General features: G+C 54.2%; 1 protein-coding gene across 2 annotated transcripts in view; it reads left to right on the top strand.

Annotated features, from left to right (window-relative positions):
• Positions 1 to 24,676, top strand: part of DPP6 (dipeptidyl peptidase like 6) — a 363,707-nt gene that overhangs the window by 307,757 nt on the left and 31,274 nt on the right. For both annotated transcript variants that reach the window (XM_016196944.2, XM_087820908.1), the window contains exons 7-10: positions 3,826 to 3,907; positions 12,452 to 12,572; positions 19,032 to 19,186; positions 21,715 to 21,812. In XM_016196944.2, the coding sequence (XP_016052430.2) occupies positions 3,826 to 3,907; positions 12,452 to 12,572; positions 19,032 to 19,186; positions 21,715 to 21,812 (456 nt within the window). The remainder of the gene's footprint in view (positions 1 to 3,825; positions 3,908 to 12,451; positions 12,573 to 19,031; positions 19,187 to 21,714; positions 21,813 to 24,676) is intronic.

The raw sequence follows: 24,676 nt of genomic DNA, 5'->3' as shown, positions 1-24,676 counted from the left end.
CTCTCATTCTCTGTCTCTCTGTCTGTGTCTCTGTGTATGTCTCTCCCTGTTGGTCTGTTTGTCTCTGTCTGTTTCTGTCTTTCTCTGTCTCTCTGTGTGTGTCTCTGTCTGTCTCTGTCTCTCTGTCTCTGTTTCCCTGTTTCTCTTTCTCTCTGTGTGTCTCTATCTCTGCCTCTCTCTTTCTGTCTCTATCTCTTTTTCTCTGTCTCTCTGTGTCTCTGTGTGTGTCTCTGTCTATCTCTGTATCTGTCTGTCTCTGTCTCTCTGTCCCTGTCTGTTTCCCTGTCTCTCTCTGTCTCTATCTCTCTCTCTGTCTCTCTATATCTCTGTGTGTGTCTCTGTCTGTCTCTGTCTCTGTCTTTCTGTCTTTGTCTCTCTGTCTGTCTCCCTATCTCTCTCTCTGTGTCTCCATCTCTGCCTGTCTCTCTCTGTCTCTCTCTCTGTCTCTCTGTGTCTCTGTGTGTGTCTCTCTCTGTCTCTGTCTTTCTGTCTCTATCTCCCTGTGTCTCTCTGTCTATCCATCTGTCTCTGTATCTCTCTCTCTGTCTTTCTGTATCTCTCTGTCTCACTCCGTGTCTCTGTCTCCCTCTGTCTGTCTCTCTGTCTCTCCATCTGTCTCTGTATCTCTCTCTCTGTCTTTCTGTATCTCTCTGTCTCACTCCGTGTCTCTGTCTCCCTCTGTCTGTCTCTCTGTCTCTCCATCTGTCTCTGTATCTCTCTCTCTGTCTTTCTGTATCTCTCTGTCTCACTCCGTGTCTCTGTCTCCCTCTGTCTGTCTCTCTGTCTCTCCATCTGTCTCTGTATCTCTATCTCTGTCTCTCTTACACATACACACACGCACCTGAGAATTTCAGTCCGTTGGGTGACAATGAGCCAGCTCTCAGGCTCAGGGCAGGGAGCAGTGCTGGGGGTCCCCTGGGTGCTGATGCAGTGCCCAGGATTTCCTCTGTGGATGGAAGTGTGTGCTCCCCAAGGGAATGCTGTGAAAGCTGAGCAAGAGGCCAGCAGATAAACTTCCTTGGGTTTGCTCTCACTCCCCTTTTCCTCACAGCTCTCTCCTCCAACAGGGCGGAGCCTGGCCCCCACTCTCTCCAGTGTGTTTTACATTTGCACACTAGTCCCTTCTAGTGCACCCCTAAAGTCATTTCAGAATCGCTCACCCGTACCCCTGGCAAACATACTTGCTAGACCACAGCAATTCCTCAGCCTTCAGCTTCGGGGTCTCCTGTCAAGATGCTGTTTACAGAAGTTTCTTTTGTTGGTTCCTTCCCCCCCCCCCCCGCCCCTTCTGTGTAGCACTGTGCTTTGTTTGAAATAGGACATGTTCTGTAGTTAAAGTTTCGATTCCCTTTGCAGTGTCCCCACATCCTGGTTTTTTTTATTGTTTGTCTCATTTTGGGGGTTTGTGAACAGTATGGAAAACCCTGTTATGGTCTAAGACTGGGTGTTATATCAAAAAAATACATCCAGAGAAACACGACTCCCTCTTCCCAGTGACCTCTTCCCAGCCTCCCTTCTTTCCTCTCACCCCTGTATGTAATCAATCTCTGGTTTCTGGGTTATGCCTCCTGTATTTGTTTTTTTCCACAAATGAGGAGATGCATGCATATTTTCCCATATCCCTTTCTTACAGGACGGATCTCACACTATAGCTACTCTCTTACAGGGCTTTGCATAGTTCTGTCATGGAAATCACTTCATGTCAGTATATGGAGATCTCCGTTCTTTTTGACAGGTGTATTATATTCCACTGTATGGATATACCACAGGTTACTCACCCACACATTGTTCCTCATATTCCATAATTACAAAGCAGCACTGAATACAACCTTCTGCATGTGTATTTTTGTGTCTTTAGAGATGTGTCTTCTAGGAAGTGGTCTGGGTCAAGAGTTAAGTGTGTACTTTATCAGGAATCCCCCGATTTCCCTCTGAGAGGACTGTACCAGTTTGCGTCCCCACCAGCAAAGCACGAGAATACCTGTTTCTCCACAGCCTCACCAACACAATGTAGTTATCTTTACTTGCTTTCTTTTTGTTTTTCAGCAAATTTCATAGGTAAGAAATAACTCAGTATAGTTTCAATTTGCATGTCTCTCATTTTGCGTATGTTTAGTACTTTCTCAGATGTTCCAGGGCTATTTGAATATATTTTTAGAGATTTGTCCCCTTGTGTCTTTTTCTCATATTTCTGTCATTTGCTTTGGTCTTTTGAAACCTTAATTTTAGAGTTCTTTATATGACAGAGATATTAGCCATGTGTCCATAGTATGTGTTATGAATATTTTCTCCCAGTTTCTCAGTCATCTTTTGTGACATATTGTCATGCCATTTTTTGAAAATTTTTATGTACTCAAACGTATCGCTCTTCTATTTTATCACATCTGGATTTTGAGTCATCCTTAGAAAACCTTTCCCCACACAGATTTCTCAGTGAGGAATCACCCATGTTTATGAAAATACCTTGAAATAGTGAAATCACACAAATGGTAGGTTTGCTAACATTTATTGGGGACCTGGGATGTTAAGACACTCCCATTGCTCTCCTAAGTGCCGGGGCACCCAGCTGAGTCCTGTCATTGTCATCCCTCACTTGGTGCTTTGTCACCGCATGTCCAGATGTCCCTGGTTACTGCAGACCCAGGGACACCATCTAAAACTGCTGGGCATGGCAGACTCCCACCTGCCCCAGTGCCTTTGACTCTGAAATGTGTTCCGTCTTGCCCTGGTAGGATCATTAAGTGCTTACTTTAGGATTTCCTACTGATCCAAGCCCTCGCTCACACATCCCCACCCACTTCACCTCCCTTCCTGTCTGGTCCCTTTGGTTTAAGCAACTCCTTAAAATTCAGCGTCTTCCTTCCTCAAAGACCATTCAGTCACAGTCTCTTTATAGATGAACGAGCACATTCGTAGCTGTGTCTTCTGCTGAAGATACATTGTAGCCACGTGACAGGTGCTCACATCACAGGGGCTGGGCTGGGCTGTTCAGCAGAACACGGAGAGAATCCCACCTGGGGAGCCTGGGGGGAGGCTTCGTCCAAAAGAATACGACCATCAGTCTTTTCTACACATTGTAGACAGCGGTGGCTACAAAATATACTGAAACATGTAACACTTACAAGAGTGTTAGGTTTTTTTCACCTTTTCATTATGATTTTTATCCATTATGACCATTAAGTACATAGGCAGGATTTTGGTGGTGTGGTTTTGTGCACATAATAAATTAACAATGAAAAAATGTAGGTGATGTTTAAAAGGAAAAAAATTTTCTCTTAATTTCTCTCTCAGTCTCTCCATCTCAACGTCTCTCTCTATTTCTCTCTCTCAATGTCTCTCTCTCTCTCTCCGTGGAGAGTGGTATCTATCAACACAAACCAAAAGATGGAACCTGTCCTTGAAGCTGCTGGTTCTGGGAAGTCAGAATGATCTGACGTTATGCTTAGGGGAGAAAAAAAAAATAGCTATGTGCCAGGAAAGCCAAAGATGGAGATATAAATTAGGGGGATTTATCGCCGCATAGTTATGCATTTCAATTTTTAATTTTGACTGTTCGGAATATTTTTAAAAATTGATCTATAGACGCCTCCGCCCGTTCTCTCTGGGTGAATATTTACTATTTGGGCTCAGCAGCAGGACCTGAGTCAGTTTCTGTAAATTGCACACACCCGGAGTCACCGGGTGGCTCCCGAGACGGGTTAGTAACAGCACAGCTTCTAAAAAGGGTGCAGTGGGGGGGGGGGGGGAGGCTTAGGGGGAGAATAAAACTACAGCATCCGAAATCCTTCTTTCCCACCATGTTGCTTTGTTTGTTCTGTTTTCCAGGGACCCTCAAAGTCTAGATCCCCCGGAGGTCAGCAACGCGAAACTGCAGTATGCAGGGTGGGGCCCCAAGGGACAGCAGCTGGTAAGCAAGGCGCATTCGGTGCCCACGTTTTGCATTTGATGAAGTTGCCTTTTTATAGCCTGAATATTATCTCACCCTAGTCGGTCTGTGTGTGTGAGTTACACTGCGGATAAGCACACGGGGCATCTGCAAATGTAACATGTCTATTTCTTTCCTGATGGAGAATTCTCTTAAAATCAGAATTGGCCCTGGCCGGTGTGGCTCAGTGGTTAGAGCGTCAGCCCACGAACCAAAGGGTCGCCGGTTCAGTTCCCAGTCGAAGGCACCCACCTGGGTTGCAGGTTCAGTCCCAAGTGCTGGAGGCAGGTTTGATGTGTCTGTCTCACATCGGTCTCCCTCTCTCCGCCCCCCTCCCTTCCTCCCTCACTCCCTGCACTCTCTAAAAAATCAATGGAAAAATATCCTCAGGTGAGGAAGAAAGGGAGGGAGGGAGGGAGGGAGGAAGGAAGGAAGGAAGGAAGGAAGGAAGGAAGGAAGGAAGGAAGGAAGGAAGGAAGGAAGGAAGGAAGGAAGGAAGGGAGGGAGGATTGAAGACTGGCACCTGCCAGTGCCCCCAGAAGATTGGAGACAGAGCAGGCCTCTGTCTGGTTGGCTTGCCGCCGGGATGCTGACCCACGAGCAGCTCTGGAAGGATAGTTAATGAATCCCTTGGGGAGTCCTCAGTGAGAACAGCATCAGGAGGTGGAAATGAAGGGCAAGTGCAGGAGTTGGCCGGGAATCTGCTGGAGCGGGGAGGTGGGGACTATGCCCGGTGGCAGAACACTGAGGAGAGTCCCAGGCTCTATTTCCCACTTGGAAGAGGGAGCCAGCTCAGTCGTCATCTCCCAGGGCATGAATGCTGCAGTGTGGATGACAGTCAGCCGTCACTCTGCATCTTCCTGGAGACGAGAATAAAAGTATATTGACCTAAATGGGGGCATTTCAGCTACACTTTATGAAGGGCCCTTAATAGCAAAAGATTTGGAGTCAAAAAGGCGACATTCGGCCCTGGCTGGCGTGGCTCGATGGTTAGCGCGTTGGCCTGTGTACTGAAGGGTCAAGGGTTCGATTCCCGGTCAAGGGCATATACCTGGGTTGTAGGCTCGATCCCCAGCCCCGGTCGGGGCCAGTGCAGGAAGCAACCAGTTGATGTGTTTCTCTCACATCGATGTTTCTCTCTCTCTCCCTCCCACTCTCTCTAAAAATCAATGGAAAAATATCCTAGGGTGAGGATTTTTTAAAAAGGGGAGAGGGCAATATTCTTGTTTCTGGCCCTTACCAAAGGCACGCTCTCACCAGACAGAGACCACCAGACATGGACCTCGGAGGGGCTGGTGTGTGGATTAACTTCATCCGTTTAGAGTTCACGACTTGGAGCCTCCTATAAAGAAAGTACTTGATAAATGACGGCTTTTGTTGTTATTGTTGCATTAGGATTATTACTTGGCTTAAGCAAAATGTAGAAAATGAGAAAAAAAAAAAGAATTGTATCCAGTCAGTGTTTGGCGTGTGTCCGAAGGTGACTCTGGCTGCCCTTGAGAAAGCCGGGACATGCAGGACATGACGCAGGGGCCTGGGTGGGCATCCAAAGGGGTGCATCTCTTTTCTGACTCTTCTCCAGATCCTAGGGGGTCAGGGACACTGTTCAGAAACAAACCGTCGAGTCCTATCCCTCTACACCTTCAGCTTCAAGTGGGTTTGAAAGGGTCTGTCTGTCTGTGTGGAAAAGACCATGATCTGGAGACAGCAGGATTCCCCTGCTCTGACACCCCCCTCCCCTCCCGAAACCATCCCCTGGACAGAGAGAATATGTTTCTTATAAAATTCCCAGACATTAGATCCCAGAACTTACTCATCCTTTAACTGGAAGCTTGTGTCCTTCAACCACTACCCCCCGCCCCGTCCCCACCCAGCCCCTGGTGACCACCATCCTGCTCTTGGTTGATATGAGTTTGGCTTTTTAGATTCCCCAGGTGAGTGATATCGCACATGTCTTCTCTGTCTAGCTGAGGGAATGGTAACTGTGTATCGGATGGAGTGGTAACTGTGTATCGGCTGGAAGTGTTAACTGTGTATTGGGCGGAGGTGGTAACTATGTATCGGATGGAGTGGTAACTGTGTATCAGGCAGAGGTGTCAGCTGAGGCTGTGGTGCTAATCTTTTTGTAGCACCTTAAACTTATACATTGTTATATGTCAATTATATCGCATTAAAGCTGGGGCTGGGGGGACTTGGAAAAAGCTGGTGGGCCCTCCTGCTTCCTTCTCCAGCCCCAGGACCCGTAGCTGTTCAGTGGTTCTCACCCCTTCCCGGAAAGCCACCGGGGAACTGAGCCAAAATGGGATGAGCTGCCTCCCCTTGGTCACAGCCGTCCCCAAGGGCACTGCTGCTCACCCAGGTCTAGGTGACAGAGGCGGCAGGGGGCACCTTATCAGCATGACAAACCCAGCAAGGGGAGGGAGATTGATTTTTTTCCAGCAAGAGGAGATTGTTTCATGAAATGTCACCTCCACGGAGAGGCCCAGGCTGAGGTGACATCCCATTAATAACTTATAAAAGCGCCTAATCAGTTTGGGTTAATTTGGCATTCATTGTAAAAACATTCATCACGGGCACTGAAGTCCACGACAGTAGCCGACAAATTAATTCCCAGGGATGGCATCGCCTACATATCCTGGGATAATGGATGGAGCTGGCCCGGCGAGTGAGTCACCCGCTTTCCAAGGGCCCCTTCAACCCCAACGCCATGTGGGGTCATTCCGTGGCTCTGTGGGAATCGGTTATTTTGATATTCACTTGCACTCAGATAATAAGTTGAGTTTTGGTGACCAACGGGGATGGATGGGCCAGCCCAGCAGAGCTATGGTTAGGGACTGAGGAGAATTAGGGAGGATCGCTGGGGCTCTTCCGTCCACAGGCTCTCTGAAGATTAGGGTTTTCAAAACCCAAAAGCAACCTCATAATTGTGGGATCAAAGAGGAAATGAGATTTTTAAAAAAATTTTTTTTTTATTAATTCTCACCCAAGGATATTTTTTCCATTGATTTTTAGAGAGTGGGAGGGAGGGAGGGAGGGAGGGAGAAACACTGATGTGAGAGAGACACATCCATGGGTTGCCTGCCCTACACGCCCCAGCCGGGGCCGGGGGGTCAAGCCTGCAACCCAGGTACGTGCCCTTGACTGGGAATCGAACCTGAGACCCTTCGGTGTCCAGGCTGACGCTCTAACCGTGAAGCAACAGCGGCCAGGGCTAACCATATTTTCAATCATTATTTCTTAATCAGTGGAAACTAACAAAAAATGTGGTCGTGTTGTATGAATACAGGGCAGACGCGTGAGAGAAAATTCATTCTTAAAACATTGTAAAAACACGCAGTAAGAGTCCTGAAGACATTCCTACACCGTCCAACACACAAATCCCTTTTAGAGAGAACCCAGCGCTACGTCCACACAGGCGTCAATGGCGCGCTCGCCTGGGTGGTCATTTGAAGGCCGGGGCCTCCTGCGTGTGTCTAGGGAGCGGGTAACGTGCTGCACGTTCGCAGCCCGAGCTGTTACCCGGCGTCGGAAATAGGCGGCCGGCTGTGTGCGCGTGTGCGGGACAGACCATCCCAGGAGGCAGTCAGATTAGGGCTAAAAGTAAGCGGTTCTGTGTGTATTGGTATATCGGGAAAGATCAATACTTTGGCCTGGCCAGATTATGGGCATTTTATCCACTTCTGAACGTTTCTTGAATAAAGCAACAGTATGTATTCGTTAAAAATTTAAAAGAAGTCCTGGCCGGTGTGGCTCAGTTGATTGAGTGTCGTCCTGGGTCCCAAGGGGTCACCAGTTCGATTCCCGGTCGGGGCACAGGCCCGGGTTGGGGGCTGGATCCCCAGTCGGGGGCGTGCAGGAGGCAGCCCATCAATGACTGTCTCATCACTGATGTTTCTATCTCTCTCCCTCTCCCTTTCTCTCTAAAAATCAATAAAAACATATTTTTTTAAAATAAAAAGATAAAGGAATTTGTTCTCAGCCGTGAGCTTTAGGAATCCCACTCAGCAGATGCGCTCTGAAGCCACGTGAGGGGAGGCAGCGTTTTGGGGGGTCGGAGCGCACGGGGTCCTTAGAGGTGACTGCCTCTCACCCTGTCGGTGCCAGCGTGAATGTGCCCTTCCCCCCATCTGGGCTGCAGACCTTTCAGGGACATTGCCCAGAACCCACTTGGAAGCCAAAGCAAAACTGAGACAGCGGTGGCCTCAGGGTTGGAAGCCGGGGCCTGACCCTGCTGCACATCCGCCGTTGATGAGCCGCGTCGCCTTCCCCACGGGCCCCTAATTCGATTGATTGGAGGGCGGCAGTGTATTATTTCCTAGGGAGATTCAATTGAGGGGGCGCCCGAGCCGGCCTGGGCGCTATTAGCTTAGAGGGTTTCAGGGTGATCTATCAAGTGCAATTTAAAAGCAGGACGGGACTTGCGCAGTCAGAGGAGGCCCTTTCAGGACAGAGCCCTTGGGTAATGTAACAGGGCAGATACAAATTACAGTAACCTTTTTAGACTCGAGGCTGCGGGGTGGAGCCACAGTTACATTGTAGCCCTGGGCAAGCCCATCACTCCCGGCACGTGACCAGAGCGGGCTGGGTGGTCGAAGAATTTCCCAGCAGCCTCGGGGTGCCCGGCTCAGCAGTCTCCTCGGCGCCCGTAATGGGCTTTTATGGACTGTTTCGTGCAGTTTCCCATCTGGATGGAGGGAGCGCCTCTTTGTCATAATTCCGAAAACGTTCCACAGTTGGAAAATATCACAGGGACGGCCCCATGTCCCCCTCGCCCGCCTGGCATAACCGCGACTCTCTCTCCTGCTGAACTGCTGCAGGGTTGCCCATCCAGTTACTCCAACAGCCCCTCGCAGGCGTCGCTGTTTTATTATTCAGCTGGCTCACCTCGGGGCAGCTTCATTTCCCAGACCCGGTGTCGGCTGTTCAGGAAGGTGAATGGTTTCCCTGACGCCTGGGTCTCCCATGGCGGTGGCTCTGCACCCAGCACAGGCTTGCAACAAATGTAGGGTGTCCCCCAAAATGTACACACACTTTAACAGCTGACTTTAACAGCTCACTTCATTTTCACTCCTTTTCAGCTTTAACTGATTTGAAATAATGGGTGAAGCCAGACTGAGATTTGAACAAAGAAAATTTATCCTAAAGTGTCGCTAGAGATTATTAGAAATCAATTATCAATACTGGAAGGTCGTAACACTTCCCTTTATTATTTTATTTTTCAGAGAGAGTGGAAGGGGGGGGAGAGAGACATCGATGTGAGAGAGACACATCGACTGGTTGCCTCCCACACAGGCCCCAACCGGGGCCGGGGATCGAACCTGCAGCCCAGGTGCATGCCCTTGACCGGGAATCAAACCCGAGGCCCTTTGGTGCGTGGGCTGGCGCTCTAACCACTGAGCCACACCAGCCAGGGCATAATTCCCCTTTTAAAATAACCTTTCTCCATCCGGATGTCTCTCTGCCCTTGGACAAGGTTATCCCACAGTCCATGAAGGTTCACGGTACCTGTCTGACTCCTGCGGGACGTGCGGGACGTGGATGTCTACTCACGACGGACAGTGACCCGAGCGAGCTTAGGTGATCAGGGAACGAGCTGAAATGAAACAGGCCCGTTTGTATTTATTTCAGACTCACTCTATTCCTGCGTATATCATGGCTAAGATCCACTTCGGCTATTTCCGCTTATAACAAGCAATTAGCAGATTAGTGGATTGATTTTTCTGTTTGTTCTTTCATTTGGAGACCTAATCGCTTACCTGAATGGTTTTAGTTTTCACCCTAATGGCTTCGAGGGCCATTCAGGGCCAGAATGATGTTTGACAATTCCCTCGGCTGGGCTGATTGGGAGTGTGAATCACACACGTCGGGCCAGCATGCCGAGTCCCCATCGCCCCTCGGAGCCTCCAGCCAGATCTGTCCTGCGCCCGTCCCGCGGGTGCTGTGCCTGCGGGTCCTCCCCCAGCCCCTCAGCGGCACCGGGACTTGGCTGCTTCCTAACCTGAACTCGCCGCCGCTCCTGCCACCCCTCCCCTGGCTCCGCCTGCAGGGGGTGCTCCCAGTGATGGCCCAGCATCTCTTCAGTTGCCCGGCCGGTGTGGCTCAGCGGTTGAGCATCAACCTATGAACCAGGAGATCGCGGTTCGATTCCCGGTCAGGGCACACGCCCAGGTTGTGGGCTCGATCCCCAGTGGGGCACGTGCAGGAGGCAGCCGATCAATGACTCTCATCATTGATGTTTCTCTCTCTCTCTCCCTTCCTCTCTCTGAAATCAGTAAAGATATATTTTTAAAAAATCAATAAAAGCATATTAAAATGAAAAAAATCTTTTTTTTAAAAAAAAAGAAAAGAACTGTTATCTCTCCTCTTTGTTTCTCTACTAACGGCTACGCTCTACCTTCCAGGAGGCCTCTTTTTAGAATTAAAGGGCAGTAACTTGACTCCTAAGAGGAGCTTTCTTAAGACAGCAGTGTCTAAGTTGAATGTGAACTGGAGCGTAGCTGTTGCAGTCGGGGTAACAGCTCATTCCCAGGGAGAGAAAGACGCGCTCGGCGGCAGGAAGGGGGACCCTCCCTGATGTCAGTTCTCCCGAGTCTCCTCCGAGTCACATTTCCATGACACTAAGTGACATTCTGCAGCCAGAACGTCCCCTGACCTTATAAGAAGTTTTAGATGTTGCCTTATTCATTGGCTTCCTCACTTTGCTAAGGTTTCTTCGGAGAGCCCTGGTTTCTCGGACGTGCTCACTCCCAAGCCAAGCAGAAGGTTGGCTGCGTATTAAAATAGCTCAGCACATGCTCCCTGCTGGGCTCAAAGGTGTCCTTGCTCAGCCAGGCCGGCCGTCCGGGTGGGAGGGGTCGGGGCCTCTTGGGAACCATGGGGAGCACCAGGACTCGTGGGCCAGACTCCCAAAGCAGCGACCCCCACGCCTATTCCTCAGAGAAGCCTGTCCCTCGGTGCAAAGACCTGGCCTGTGACATCGGATAACCAGGCATCTCCCGGCCACCCCTCCTCCCCCAGCTGCAGCTGCAGCTCCCGGTCTGTGACATGTCACAGTCATGTGGTTCCTTATGAGTGTAGAAGGTTCTAGAAGGTTCTGGCTAAGCATGAGCAAAAAAACGGAGGGACTTTTCTAAAACACCCTCCCAGGTGTCCCTGTAAAAGGTGTGTGTGTATATATCTATACCTGCTTGAGGGCCCGTGTTTGGATGTTTGTATCATGTAAAAAGAGGGGGGAATTGGCCCCCCCGGCCAGTGTTGCCCAGTGGTTAGAGTGTCTGCTGGAGCACCAAGGGGTCATGGGTTCGATTCCTGGTCAAGGGCACATACCTGGGTTGCAGGCTCCATCCCCGGCCCCATTTGGGGCGTGTGCGGGAGGCAGCCGATCGACGTGTCTCTCTCCCATCCATGTTTCTCCCCCACCCCCCCACCCCCATCTCCTTCACTCTCTGTAAAAGCAATGGAAAAAATATCCTCAGGCAGGGATTAAAGAAAAACAAAAGTGGAAACCCCAGCCGTTCACCCCAATATCCGACCTCACCAAGCCCAGCTCCCCAGGACTCCCTACCCTCGGCGCGTGGCGTTGCGTCACCGCAGACCGGCCGCAATAGCCTCCACCGCCTTTTATTCGGCATCTTAACTGACCGTCAACAGGAGCCTGTAAGGCGGCCTCCAGGCAAACGCGCCCCTCCTTGCGACGCCCGCTTTCCCTTTCCTCCCACTGAAGATAACAGCCAAGGTACAAAAGGCTCCAATACCTGGCGTAGATATTCGACTCACTCCTAATATTAACTGGGCGCCGCCCCATTTGATTCGAACCGTGTTAGAGGCTTGGAGGGCGTAGAAGAAGTTAGAGCTGCGTCATCTCTAACATCTCACCCTTAGGGGAACTCGTAAGAACAGCTACTGAACGTGAATTGGGAGGCGTCCTGGTATCTGGAAGATCCCCGGCTCCCTTCTGGCTGGAGGGGGTGCTTTACGCTCCAGGGGGCCCGAGCCGAGGACTCACACCTGGTCGTCCCTTCAGGTCCATCCTGCCCACAGGACGATCTGGGGAAACTGCCTTCTTTGCGTTGTCAATAAAAAAAATGTCAAAATTGTGTCCTGGCCGGTGGACTCCGTGGCTGGAGCTCCAGGCCGAGCACCAGATGAATGTTCAGTGGATAAACCTCAGATTCCCGTTTCCAAGCCCACCAATCTTAACTGCTGGGGAACTGTGACTGCCGGCACGGTCAGGGCACTTTGATGTCAACGCACCCAGAAGTATCCGATGACAGATTGTCCATCCTGGTAAATGATGGCGTTGGGTGAACTGTGTCAGTTCGATGTGGAGTTTGAGTCTCCGATGAACCCGAAACGCAGATTCTGTCTGCCGTGGGCGAGCCCAAGGGGTCCTGAGATGACCTTTGTCACGCTGGGTAAATGCACCAGGAAAACTCAAACTGCATCGCTGGTTTCGGACTCTTGAAGCACATCCTGCTTATAGCCACCTTCTGGGTTAACGCTGTGTGTTTTCTCTTCCCCAATTAGATATTTATCTTTGAAAACAACATCTACTACTGCGCACATGTCGGGAAGCAGGCCATCCGCGTGGTTTCCACCGGGAAGGAGGGAGTCATCTACAACGGCCTGAGCGACTGGCTGTACGAAGGTGAGACATGCCGAGCGGCCGGGGAGCGGGGTGGGGGGTCGCCGTGGTCATGTGGTCGCCGTGGTCTTGTGGTCACCATGGCATGTGGTCGCCGTGGTCATGTGGTTCCCATGGTGTGTGGTTGCTGTGGTCGCTGTGGTCATGTGGTCACTGTGGTTGTGTGGTTGCTGTGGTCGCCGTGGTCATGTGGTTACTGTGGTTGTGTGGTTGCTGTGGTCGCTGTGGTCATGTGGTTACTGTGGTTGTGTGGCTCTCCATGGTCATGTGGCCACCATGGTTGCTGCGGTCATGTGGCCTCCGTGGTCATGTAGTCACTGTGGTTGTGTGGCCGCCACTGCCCCAGGTGGCGGTGGTTGTCTTTTCCTTTCACTTTAACTATACGTTAAACTCCAGCTCCTTGAGCTTCTGCTAAATTAAAAAGATGCTGTTGGGGCTTCAGGGCGCATCAGGCTATGGGCTGGAGCCTGGAGCGTCAAGCGCTCACCTGGTGGCTTCCAGGACCCAAGCCCTCCGGCTCCAGGGCAGGAGGCGCTGTAGCGGGAGGCGTGTTGTACCAGGAGGTGACGTCTGGGGACACTGGAATAGGCACAGGTTCCTGACTCTCACTCCAACAGGTCCAGTGACTTGTGCCTTGAGGCCGGCAGAGTTGGGAAAGAAAGAACAGGTGAAAGCTCCCGAGGGGAGCCAACCGAGTGAGTCGCCGTCCGGGGTCCTTGCCTTGTGGGACGCTTCCTACCACTGGGTGTCCTCTGGGACGAGAGGACCCCAGCCGTGTGTGGGATTAAATAACTAGGAATCGGAGCCAGGAGCTCTGTTCTTAACATTTGTCATCTGCCTCCCCGCTCGCGAGACCGTCCCGCCGCGTACTGGTCGCTGTTCGGGCCGAGCACTGTGTGTGTTTCCTCACTAACCCTCCTCAGTGCGTCTGTAACAGAACATCTCAGACAGGCGGCCTGAGCGACACACCGATTCCTCACAGCCCTGGAGGCCGATCGTCCAAGATCAGGGTGTAGGGACGTAGGGCCGTGAGGGTCCTCAGACCCCGTGTCCTCCTGCCTGCCAGGAACCACGTGGGCGCAGCGAGCGCTCAGCACCGGGAGGCCCAGGGAGCCAGGGGTGCCCTGGGCGTTATGAAGCCCAGACACTGTCGTTCCTCCCTAGCGCCGTGCATTCTGCGAGCTGGGATCCTGCATTGCAGGGACTTCATGTGCCACCGGAGCATTAATTCCCATTGTAATGTCACTAAAAACACTGAGGCATGAAGTGCTAGGGCTTGGCCTCTAATTTTTTGTGGGCTTTTTTTTTTTTTTTGGTTAATTCTCACCTGAGGATATTTTTTTCCATTGATTTTCTTTTTTAGAAAGAGTGGAAGGGAAGAAGGGAAGGGAGAGAAACATCAGTGTAAAAGAGAGACATTGATTGGTCGCCTCCTGCATGTGCTCGGTTGTTCTGCGCCCAGATCTCCCAACACGGATAACACGGCAACAGAGGACGCTTAGCGAGCGATGGGGGGGCGAGCGTGTGTGTAACAGAGAGAGAGGAACAGGGGGCAGAGAGTCAGAAAAAGACACACAGAGAGAGGCCAAGAGACAGAGGGACAGAGAAATGAAATGTTAAAGTGTCTTCTTTATGGAAAAGATGGGAAAAATATAAAAAATATGACCAATAAAATAGCACTAAATACATATCTATCAACAATTGAACCTAAAAATCAAAATAAAGGAACAAGCAGGACAGAAGCAGACTTGGATACAGAGAACATTTTGATGGTTGCCAGAGGGGTGGGGGTTGGGGGCCGGGTGCAAAGGTGGAGGGATTGAGGGCGACAGATCGGCGGTTACGGGACAGTCATGGGATGGAAAGTCCAGCACAGGGGAGAGTGTCAGTGATATTCTAATAACTATGGATGGTGCCAGGGGGGTGGGAGATTTGTCGGGGTGATCACTTAGTATGTGATGTCTAATCAATGGGGTGTACACCTGAAACTAGTATAATATTGCGTGTCAACTGTAATTGAAAAATTAAAAATGATTTTTAAAATCTTTAATATAAAAAAACAAAGAGGGACAGAGGGAGACCAGAAAGGCACACGGAGAGAGACGGAGACAGAGGCAGACTCAGAGAGAGGCGGATTTCCGCGAAGCCGCTCAGATACCCACTATAACCAAAATTTGAGGACCTACGATTTATTTGTCTGCAACATCTCCACTGGCATTGCTGGGGTATTAAAACACTGTCCTTCATACCCAGCCGGCGTGGCTCAGTGGTTGAGCATCGACCTATGAACCTGGAGGTCAGGGTTCGATTCCCGGTCAGGGCGCAGGCCCGGGCTGCGGGCTCCATCCCCAGTGGGGGGCGTGCAGGAGGCAGCCGGTCCATGACTCTCATCATTGATGTTTCTCTCCCCCTCCCTTCCTCTCTCTCTAAAAAAATCAATAAAAACATGTTTTAAAAAATGCTGTCCTTTGTGTAGAAAGATACAAGGGACCTGCCCTCCTCAGTGGCGTGTGGCCCGTTGCCTGTGATTGGCAGGTGCACTTGCCGGGAGCCATCTGCACGTCCGGGTCCCCCCTGTGGGTCCGTACGCGGCGGGCTAGCTGGGCGCCGTGGAGGGTCCTGGGCTGCCCACCCAGGAAAGCGGCGTCTTGAAAATGTCCCACGTTCACGCCTCCAGCCACAGAGAGAAGCATTTCTTATCTTTTGCCCCCAGTACGAAAAATTTAAAAAGCACAGTAGAATTGCGGCACCTGTCAGGGCGCTTGGAGGGACTTCATGTCAGCAGCAGCCAGGGAGGGGCCAAGATGCCCACCCGCCAGCCATGCCCTCCTGCCAGCCGTGGGGGGGACGCTGCCCCCTGGTGGCCGACCGCGCGCGGGCTGCCTGGCTCCCCAGCGCGGGGTGGGTTTGGGGAACTGGCAGGTCTCTGACACAAGGAGCCGCTGGGTGTGGAATATGCGAATCCCGGCGCCCATTGGCATCGATGGGGGGCAGCTAGCGTCCCAAGGCAGCAGCTCCATTTGCCGCCCGGCCTGAGGCGCCCTGGTTTCTTTTTTAGCGCCCCCCCCCCCATTTAATTCTACTCTCAGCACCTGTTAAAATATTTAGCGGCAGGAAAAAGGCAGCAGATGCAAGCGGGAATACGTCAGAGATTCTGTATTTAGAACGAGGCCGTTTATTTCCAGGTGCGGGTCTGTCAGGTGTGCTGTTTATGTATTTTGCCATTTTCTGGGATTTCTCGGGGCACTTTGATTTTCTCCAGTACGTAGGGCCCTGGGGTGGGGGGAGCGGGCGCTTATGAGCGGACCGGCGCCACGGGGCCGTTTCCTTCAGGAGCGTGCCCGCTCGGCCCGTCGCGCTGTGGGCGCCCTGTTCCGATGTGTATCTTGCCTCATTAAAAGATGACAGTCGGCCGTGCGGATGTGACTCGGGCAGATGGCGTCACCAGATGTTGACCGGCTGCCTGAGCTGCCAGGCTGTGCGGAGTGGAACAGGAGGCCGGCCGCGCGTGGTCTGGCTCTCTGGCCAGGCTGCCGTGTCCTGGGAACAGCGTGAGCCCGGAATCAGGAGCCTGAGACCCCTCGGCCCCGGGCTTCTGGGTAAATAACCGGTCTCCTGGCCAAGGCCTCACGGCTGGAGTGGGCGTGGAGCCGGAGCAAGGCTCTGACACTTCCTTTGAGCGAGTTTCCAACGTTCCTGGGCCTCGACTCTCCCCTCTGTAAAATGGGCTCACACACTCGGACGGAGAACGTGGCCCTGCCCCTCCCACGAGGCTGTGGCGGAGCTCGGAGAACACGGGGCACCTTTGTCCCAAAGTCAGGGCGTTGGCCGGTGAGCACTGCTGTCCCCGCAGGGTTTGGCAGGGAGAGAGGAGGAAGGCCGGGTGCAGGAAGATAAACTCAGGGCAGGCGCTGAGGGTCGGTGAGAGGCGGGGGCTGAGCAGGGCCCTGTCTCCACGGGAGACGTTTGCGGAGCACTTCCTGTGGCTCCGCACTTGTTTTTGCTAATCTTCACCTGAGGGTGTTTTTTCCATTGATTCTTAGAGAGAGTGGAAGGGAGGGAGAGAGAGAGACATTGAGGTGAGAGAGACGCATCGAGCGGTTGCCTCCCCTACAAGCCCCGACTGGGGCCGGAAATAGGACCTGCAACGCAGGTGGGTGCTCTTGACCAGGAATTGAACCCACGACCCTCCTGTGCACAGGCTGACTCTCTGTCCACCGAGCCTCACCGGCCAGGGCTCAATCTATGGCTCATTTGAAAGCAGAGGGAGGGCCCTAAGCGTGTGAGACCCAGCAGGTCCTCAGTAAGTCACCAGAAATGTCCCCAAGTTAAACCCACCAGGTGTCCACCCCAGGCAGCTGATGCCACCTGGGCAGCTGTTCTCAAAGGAAGGGCCGGGGTTGAGGGCGGTGGCTCCACCGGGTCGTCCTCTCTCCCCTTTCTGTCCTTGTCACGTGCACAGCCCGTGTCCGAGGAAGAGCGTCCAGCTCAGGCTCATGCCCGGCTTGGAGCAGGATTTAAAGCTCGAGTCCCATGCAATGGTGACCTTGCCTCTTTAGCCTCATAATGTTTCATCCACGGGGCTGCTGCAGTCCAAGGCGATGGCCACAGTCCCAGGAAATTCGGAGAATGGAGCGAGTGGGGACAGCCTGTCAGGAATGGCTTATCCCGCGCTCGGGGACCTGCCTGGCCCTGCCACCTCTGCTTCCCCTGAATCTCCGCCTGCATCTCACGAACAGCAAGGCGACACCTTACGACCAGCTGTGACCCAGTGTGGCCACGGGGACACCCCCCTTCAGTCAGGATCCCGGGGCTGCCCCCGGGCGGTCAGGATGTGTCCGTACAAGTCGAACAACAGGAGGGGCCGAAATGAACAACTGGGTGCGGTTGAGTGTAGAGCCCGTTCCGAGGGTTGTTTGTAACTTACCGTCGATTCACCTGCCGTTAAAAAAATGAACAAAACTCGAAGCCTAATTTCCTGCCTGACACACCTTGCTTTTGCCGCGCATTATTTTCAAAATACGCTTTCACGGGTATTAAGAAATAATTATGCAGCACAGCTCTGGCTGAGTAAGGCGAGTTCAGCTCTGGGAGGGTTCTCTTTGGAAAACGTGTTACGGCGAGCTTTCCTGGGATGCACCCTAAGAGGAAATAGGAATCCGCATTAAAATTGTAAAACGAAAGCCAGGGTACAAAGGAAATGCTACATATAATTTTGCTCTGTGGTAAAAAAAAAATTTTTTTAAAAAATCTAATTTTCAGCCCAGCGTTTGACCCACGAACCAGGAGGTCAGGGTTCGATTCCCAGTCAGGGCACAGGCCCGGGTGCAGGCCCCTCGATCCCCAGCAGGGGGCGAGCAGGAGGCAGCCGATCCATGACTCTCATCACTGATGTTTCTCTCTCTCCCTCGCCCTTCCTCTTTTGAAATCAATAAAAACATATTTTTTTAAAAATTCTAACTTTCAGAAGAAGACAAAGTCAGCACTTTTGAGAAACGCTTCGTACACAGATGCTGGTTTCTCTCCGTGGGTGGCTCGCTCAGTCTCCAATTAAAATTCCAACCTCAGAATCTCGATCGTCTTAACTTTCTTGTGACTATTAATGCGATGACCGGCTTTGGGAGAACATCTAACTGTCTGAGGAAATTAAAGATCGTTACAGGGTTGATAACACATTTTGCCTAAGACACTAAACCAATCTCTCTGTGCAGATTATTAAATTAACGTCGAGGTCAGAGTATTATGGCGGATTTTCCTCGTGTTTCGTACGTTGGACACGTTTCAGGGGCTGAATTTAAAACGATGTTTGGTGGCTCTGGCAGGTGGGTCTCAGTGGTCAGAGCGTCAAAGGGCTGGAGGGTTCGCGCCCCGGTCAAGGGCACGTGCCTGGGTTCCAGGCTTGAACCCCGTTCCCCTGCAGGGCGCATGCGGGGAGGCAGCCAATCGATGTGTCTCTCTCTCTCTCTCAAATCAATAAACATATCCTCAGGTGAGGATTAAAAGAAACGAAAAGCGATGAAGACAAGTGGGGGTTGTTTGTTTGGGCTCTTTTGTTGAGAAGAGATGGAATTTTTGCAGACCTTTCCTTTCCTCCGGTTCTGTTGCTCGGGTCACCGTGAAATAATAACCCCCCGCGGCGCAATCCTCATCCAGTTCAGAAGCGCTTGTTAGGTTCACACGCTCAAATTGTGTCCAAAAAAAAAAAAAAATGGTTTCTGGAAAATCAGCCTCCGTCCGCTTGGGCCCCGATCGATCGGGTCTCATGGTGCTGAGCTCGGTGCCAGCACCGGGCGCTTCTGGGCCCCGTGGGAGGAGGGCGAGGGCAGGGCCCAGGGGAGACCTCGCAGGGCTGTGGCATTGCCGTGTCCCGGGACCCAGGGGTCCACGTCTCCTGGCAGCTCCCTCGCTGGACCCCACTCCCGGGGCTGACGGTTCACATCTCTCCGCCTTGTCTTCCCTCAGAGGAGATCCTGAAGACCCACATCGCCCACTGGTGGTCTCCGGACGGCACGAGGCTCGCCTACGCCACCATCAATGACTCCCGCGTGCCTGTCATGGAGCTCCCGACCTACACGGGCGCCACGTACCCCACAGTGAAGCTCTACCACTACCCCAAGGTAGGCCAGAGGCCACGGCAGCAAACCACGGCGTCCCTGCGCCCCCCACCCGGCGCCCTGAGTGCAGGGCGGCGACCCGCAGACGTGCTGGGAGCCACGCGGCCAGCGGAGGCAGGATGCGTTATTGCCCTTCACGCCCCGTCAGCTGAGTCCAGTCTGTTGGCACATTTACTTTATTTGAAATGATTGAGTTGCCGTTGATCTTTTGGCTACGCTCTGTCCGAACCAGAATAAACGCATCCCCTCCCCTTGTGATTCCAGGTGACAAAAACTCACACCGCCCACCCTTGGGGCGCTCGTTCCGTGTTCCGTTTCTAGGGTTTGGCTCCTGGGAGGTCAGAGGGCCCCGTCTGCCCCTGGCCCCTGGATGCCCACTGGGCTGCTTTGCGCTTGGTCATGTCGTGGCCGGGAGTGTGTCTAACGGCATCTCAGGCCACAGTGCCGGTCCCCGGAGCCAGCCAGAGATGAGGGCATGGTCGGGGCACAGGGGCCGGCATCCAGCCTCGTTCCGTTAGCAAATTAGAGCAGGCCGGTGCCAGGGGAGGACCTGACCCCAAACCTCTCCTGCCCACTCGGTGAGACAGGTGGTGCCCGGGAGAGTGGGTGCAGCTCCCGTGGACGCACACCGGCAGCTGTCCCACTGCCCACGGGCGGCCCCAGGCCCCTGCACCCGCCTGGGAGGGCACCCACTTCCCCCTGGGGCTGCTCTGAAGGACCCCTCCAGCCTCCGTCGCACAGCACCGAGCCCAGCTGCCCATGTCATCAGGTGCCCGAGGGCCTCCCCGAATCGATCGTGTCCCAGTGAGCCAGCCAGGGGCTGACGGGAGACGCCTGGGGTCTCAGTCCCTCGGACAGCGGCGGCAAACACAACACCCGGAGGCCTGAGCAACGGCCATTCGTTTCTCTCTGGGAGTCCAGCCGGGCGCCAGTGTGCTCAGGCTCTGCGGAGACCCTGTTTCGGTTTCAGGTGGCCGCACTCCTGTGTCCCCACGTGGCGGGGAGCTGTGGTCTCCTCCTCTCCTCCTAAGGACACGGACCCCCTCATGGGGCCCCACCCTCACGACCTCACCTGACCCGGTGACCTCCCAAAGGCCCCGCCTGCCTGCAGATACCGCCCCGGGGGGCCCTGGGCCCCACATTTTCACCCGGGAGGGACACCGACGTTCAGGCCACAGCAGCTGGTAGGACAGACCCGTTTGCCACGGCTCTTTGGTCCGTGTGGCCAGGGTCCTGCGAGGTCCCAGGTGGAGAAGCGTGATCCCTGGCGATTCCTGAGGCCGGGGCCTCTGTCTCCGCCGTTTTCCCACCCTGAGGGCACCTGGATGTCGGTGCGGGACTTGGATTTGCCTTCGGACAGGATTCCTTTCCTCCCGTTCCAGCTTGTCGCTCACTAAAGCCCCGTGGAAGGGCCCAGGGTGGTAGCCGGGCACACGTTTGAGTAAAGTGTGCTGGACGATGCCTAGTCTCTCAACCAGCCTACATGCCCACCACGCACACACACACACGTATACACACACACACGCACACGCGCATACAAACACACATACACACACACACGCACAGCCAGGGCTGTCTGACCTTCATTGGACCACCCACAGATAGAATGGTTTCCAGGTTAACCCTTTTATGGGTGTCCCTTCAATCTAGGAGTGGTGACCTTGATCTTACAGTGATGACCTTGATCTTACAGTGAGACCTTGATCTTCATAGAGATGTCCTTGATCTTATAGTGATGACTTTGCTCTTACAGTGAGGACCTTGGCCTTACAGTGATAAGCCTGCTCTTACAGTGATGTCCTTGGTTTTACAGAGATGACCTTGACCTTACAGTGAGCTCCGGGACAGGTGCTCAGAAGTCAGACTGATGAAACCCCAGATCCCTCAGAGCCTGAGGTTTCATGTTTTAACAGAAAGTCACCATATCCTGGCCCACAGGACTCAGGCGCCCTTGGGCCCGTAACGCCTTCCCCCAAGTCAGAGCCATGAACCAGGGGTCCCCCGGGACTGCCTGTCACGCGGATCCCCTCATCACCCTGAACTTCTCCCCCTGCGGGGAGCCCAGGGAGCCAGGGCTTCAGTCTGACCCACCGTCCGGCTGACGGTGCAGAGCCACCGCCCTTCCAGCTGGTGCCACTTGTCCCCAGGGAGCGGAGGGGGAGCAGAGAGGACGTCCCATTCCCTTCAAAGGGCTGTGTTTGCCCCACGCCTGGGCGTCGCTAACCCCCCCACTTCCAGGACTTTCTCTCCCCACCTAGTTTCTCTCCAGCTCCCGGCGGTTAAGCGAGTGGACTGGCGCTCACCCGGCGTTGACCGGCGGGGGCGGTGGGTGCAGCGAGGAGGGGCCGGGCTTCCGCGCGGAGGAGGAACCGTCTCCGGGTTACCTCTCCCCCATCCACGCGAGAACACCCCGCCCTCGGCGCTGAGCTCGGGGTCCCGGAGCCTGCGACTGCCCTGGGGAGACCTCACAGGGCTCGGGCACCGTCCAGGCCGCGGGCGGCCTCACATTCCTGTCCTTTTGTCCGCCCCAGGCCGGATGTGAAAACCCCAGTATCTCCCTGCATGTCATCGGCTTAAACGGACCCACCCACGACCTGGAGATGATGCCGCCGGAGGACCCACGGATGAGGTTTGTTTCCCTCTCTCTGACGTCAGGGAACAGTCATAACGAGATGCATCGCTATTGTTGGATTTGCGGGGCCTCCTCAGGCGCCGATGTATTTTACTGCTAATGCCAACATCTAAGAAAAGGGGCAGTTACCCCAAGTTTCCCGTGTGCTTCATCAGTTTACTGGGCGGGAGCCCCAGTCCCACCCGTCCGACCGCTTCTCGCCTGCGTCGGGCGTCCTTCCTCCTACCGGGACCGCCCGGGTCCGGCAGGGGGCGACCGACACCGTCTTTCCCCCAAAGTCCACGTAATCACGCTTTCTGTCCACGGCGCCCCGATTTTAGAGCCTCATTCAGAGCATCGCTGTACCCCCTGGCTCGGGGGGCGGGCCAGCGGCTCCTGCTCCCGAGCACCCCTCCCAGATGGCGAGGTCCCCGCCCAGCAGCGGGGGGGCATTTGACACAGATAATGACCCTGTTATTAGCAACGGCTGGTTTAGGTGGATTTTTTTTTTTTTTTAAATCAAAACATGCTGAGAAGCATCTATCAGAGTGAAGTGGTCTGAATGTCAGTTTTGTTTCGTCCCAAAGCTCCAGGAGCCTGGAGATGTATTAACTTCCCACTTAGGCCCTGAAACCTTCCTGTTGAGAATGTTAATAAGGACCGGCCGGGGGTGCGGGGGAGAGGGGGGCGTTGGTCCGGCACCAGGGCCCTCTCATCCCCGCGAGTCTATAAAAACGGGCCCCTTGAGGCCAGAAGTGATTCCTTCTGCGACTGGGCAAACACCCCAAACCCAAATTTTGCCACCGCTCTGGCCTGGGCCTTTACTATCCAATTACAAAACCCCAGGGTGTCGGTAGCTTCCGGAAGCTTCCGGAAGGGCAGGACCTGGGGCCCAGGCAGAGGGGTGTAAGTGACGTTGTCATCACGGTGACACCCACAGTCAGCCCGTCAGCCCACATCCCCGAAGGCAGAGGTCTCTGTGGGATTCTACAGGGGGTTTCGAAGACCGAACCCCCCGCGTCGGCGCCCGCCCTGGACTGGGCCCCGTCCTGCAGCCGGTCCCCCGGCCTGACCCCCGCGGCCCCTCCTTGGGGAGCAGTGGGGGGGGTTCAGACCCACTCGGCTGGTCCTGTTTTTGCTGGGGTGGGAGAGACGCTCGGCTCATTGCTCTGTGCCCTCTCCCGACGCCCGTAGATGCCCCGGCCTCCCCGCGGCCCCAGCCCCGCCTGGCCCCCCGAGGCCGGTCCCGCCACCTCGCCCAGTTAATGCGGAGAGTCACCTGGAAAATGTAAGCCATCTGCTGCGGTTAATTGGAAATCTCATTTAGCCAATTTGGTGGTGCTGTTTCCGCAGGCTTGATTAGCTTCAAGGACAGTGAAAAATCGGCCTCCGTCCATCCGAGCCCGAGGTTCGGGGGCCGCCTTCAGGCGCTGGCTCGCTCTCGCGTCCTAAGCTGGCGGGGACCATGGCTTTCCTGCGCAGCTCGAGGCTAGTCGTGCGCGGCCCCCAGGCATTGTCAAGCCCGTCCTCCGTCACCCTCCCTCCGACTTCCCCCGAGGGAGCTCAGGTTTCAGACCGAGGGGGTGGTGGGGACCGGAGCAGAGGCCTGGGTGCGGAGGGAGATGGGCTGGGGCAGGTCCTCACAGGCGAGCGCGTGATTGCAGGTGCGAGGGGGCCCTGAAGCATGGAGCCGGCCCTGCCCGCGGGGCCGGAGCGTCCGCCCGAGCACCGCAGGGTTGCAGGGTCACAGGGTCGCTTCCCCGTCCAGGGGCTCCCGGGTTAGTAAGGGAACCGCGAGGCGTTAGAACCGGCCCACAGGCGTCGGAGAAGCCGGCGGACAGGGCCCGCTGGACGGAGAAGTGTGAGCGGAAGCGGCTGGGTTATGGATCCAGCAGGGCCTCAGCCTTGGCCTCTGGGAAACGTCTGCCCCGCCGGCCGCAAGGCCCACACGACGTCCGCCCCGGGGGCGGGGGCCACGCCCAGCCCTGGAGGAGCACCGGGCACCCAGTTTGCCTCCTCCTGGTTTAGGCTCAACGCCCCGACCGTCTCTAAACGGCGTCCCAACAGCAGCCCGCAGACAGGGCCACGCGCCCGCGGCGCCCGGGGGCCACGCTCCGTCACGGGGAGCCCCGGGGAGTCCGTGTCATTTCATTCTGCTCGACGACCCCTTTTCATTAAACAACATCTTTTTTTTTTTTTTTTTTTAATCTGTCGCTCAAGGGACTTCTTTGCTCCGGCTCGATCCATGGAATAAACCGTGTTTTTAAAATGCCAGCGTTACTCGCGGGCTCTGTTTCGGTAAACAAGCCTTTTGTTCCTTGCCCTTTATTGGCACAGGACTGTCGGAAGCTCAGCCAGAATTCGGAACAGCAAGAAGTGACAGGCACATTAGTCCCCTCAGGAGGGACGGCACTCCATCAATATTTCATGGCAAGCAAATGGGCTGATAAAAAATTCACACGCGCTCGCCGGGAGCCCTGTGGCCTGATCTGAAGGCGCCTCTGGCTGGAGATTGAGGGACGTCGACAGGTCCTCTCAGCCAAGCAGGGCTCCTCTTTTCTAAATTACAGATGTTCCCCTTTCCCCCCATTAACCCCTCCTGCGCTCCACCTGCCCTGCCCAGGCCCCCCCACTGTTCCCTGTCCGTGGGTCACGCACGCACGCATGTAGGTTCTTCGTTAATCTCTCCCCCTGAGACCTGCCAGTCTGCTCCGTGTCTCCATGTCTCTGGGCCTGTTTTGTTCATCGGTTTATTTTGTTCATTAGAGTCCACATAGGAGTGAGATCCTGTGACACTTGTCTTTCTCTGCCTGGCTGCTTTCACTTAGCATAATGCTCTCCGGGTCCCCCCGTGCCGTCCCAAAGGGCGAGGGACCCCTCTT

Source organism: Miniopterus natalensis, chromosome 10, assembly GCF_054644295.1.
Source record: "Miniopterus natalensis isolate mMinNat1 chromosome 10, mMinNat1.hap1, whole genome shotgun sequence".
NCBI classification, from domain to species: Eukaryota; Metazoa; Chordata; class Mammalia; order Chiroptera; family Miniopteridae; genus Miniopterus; species Miniopterus natalensis.
Note: the sequence above shows the minus strand (reverse complement) of the source record. Positions and strands in the feature narration are given on the sequence as shown.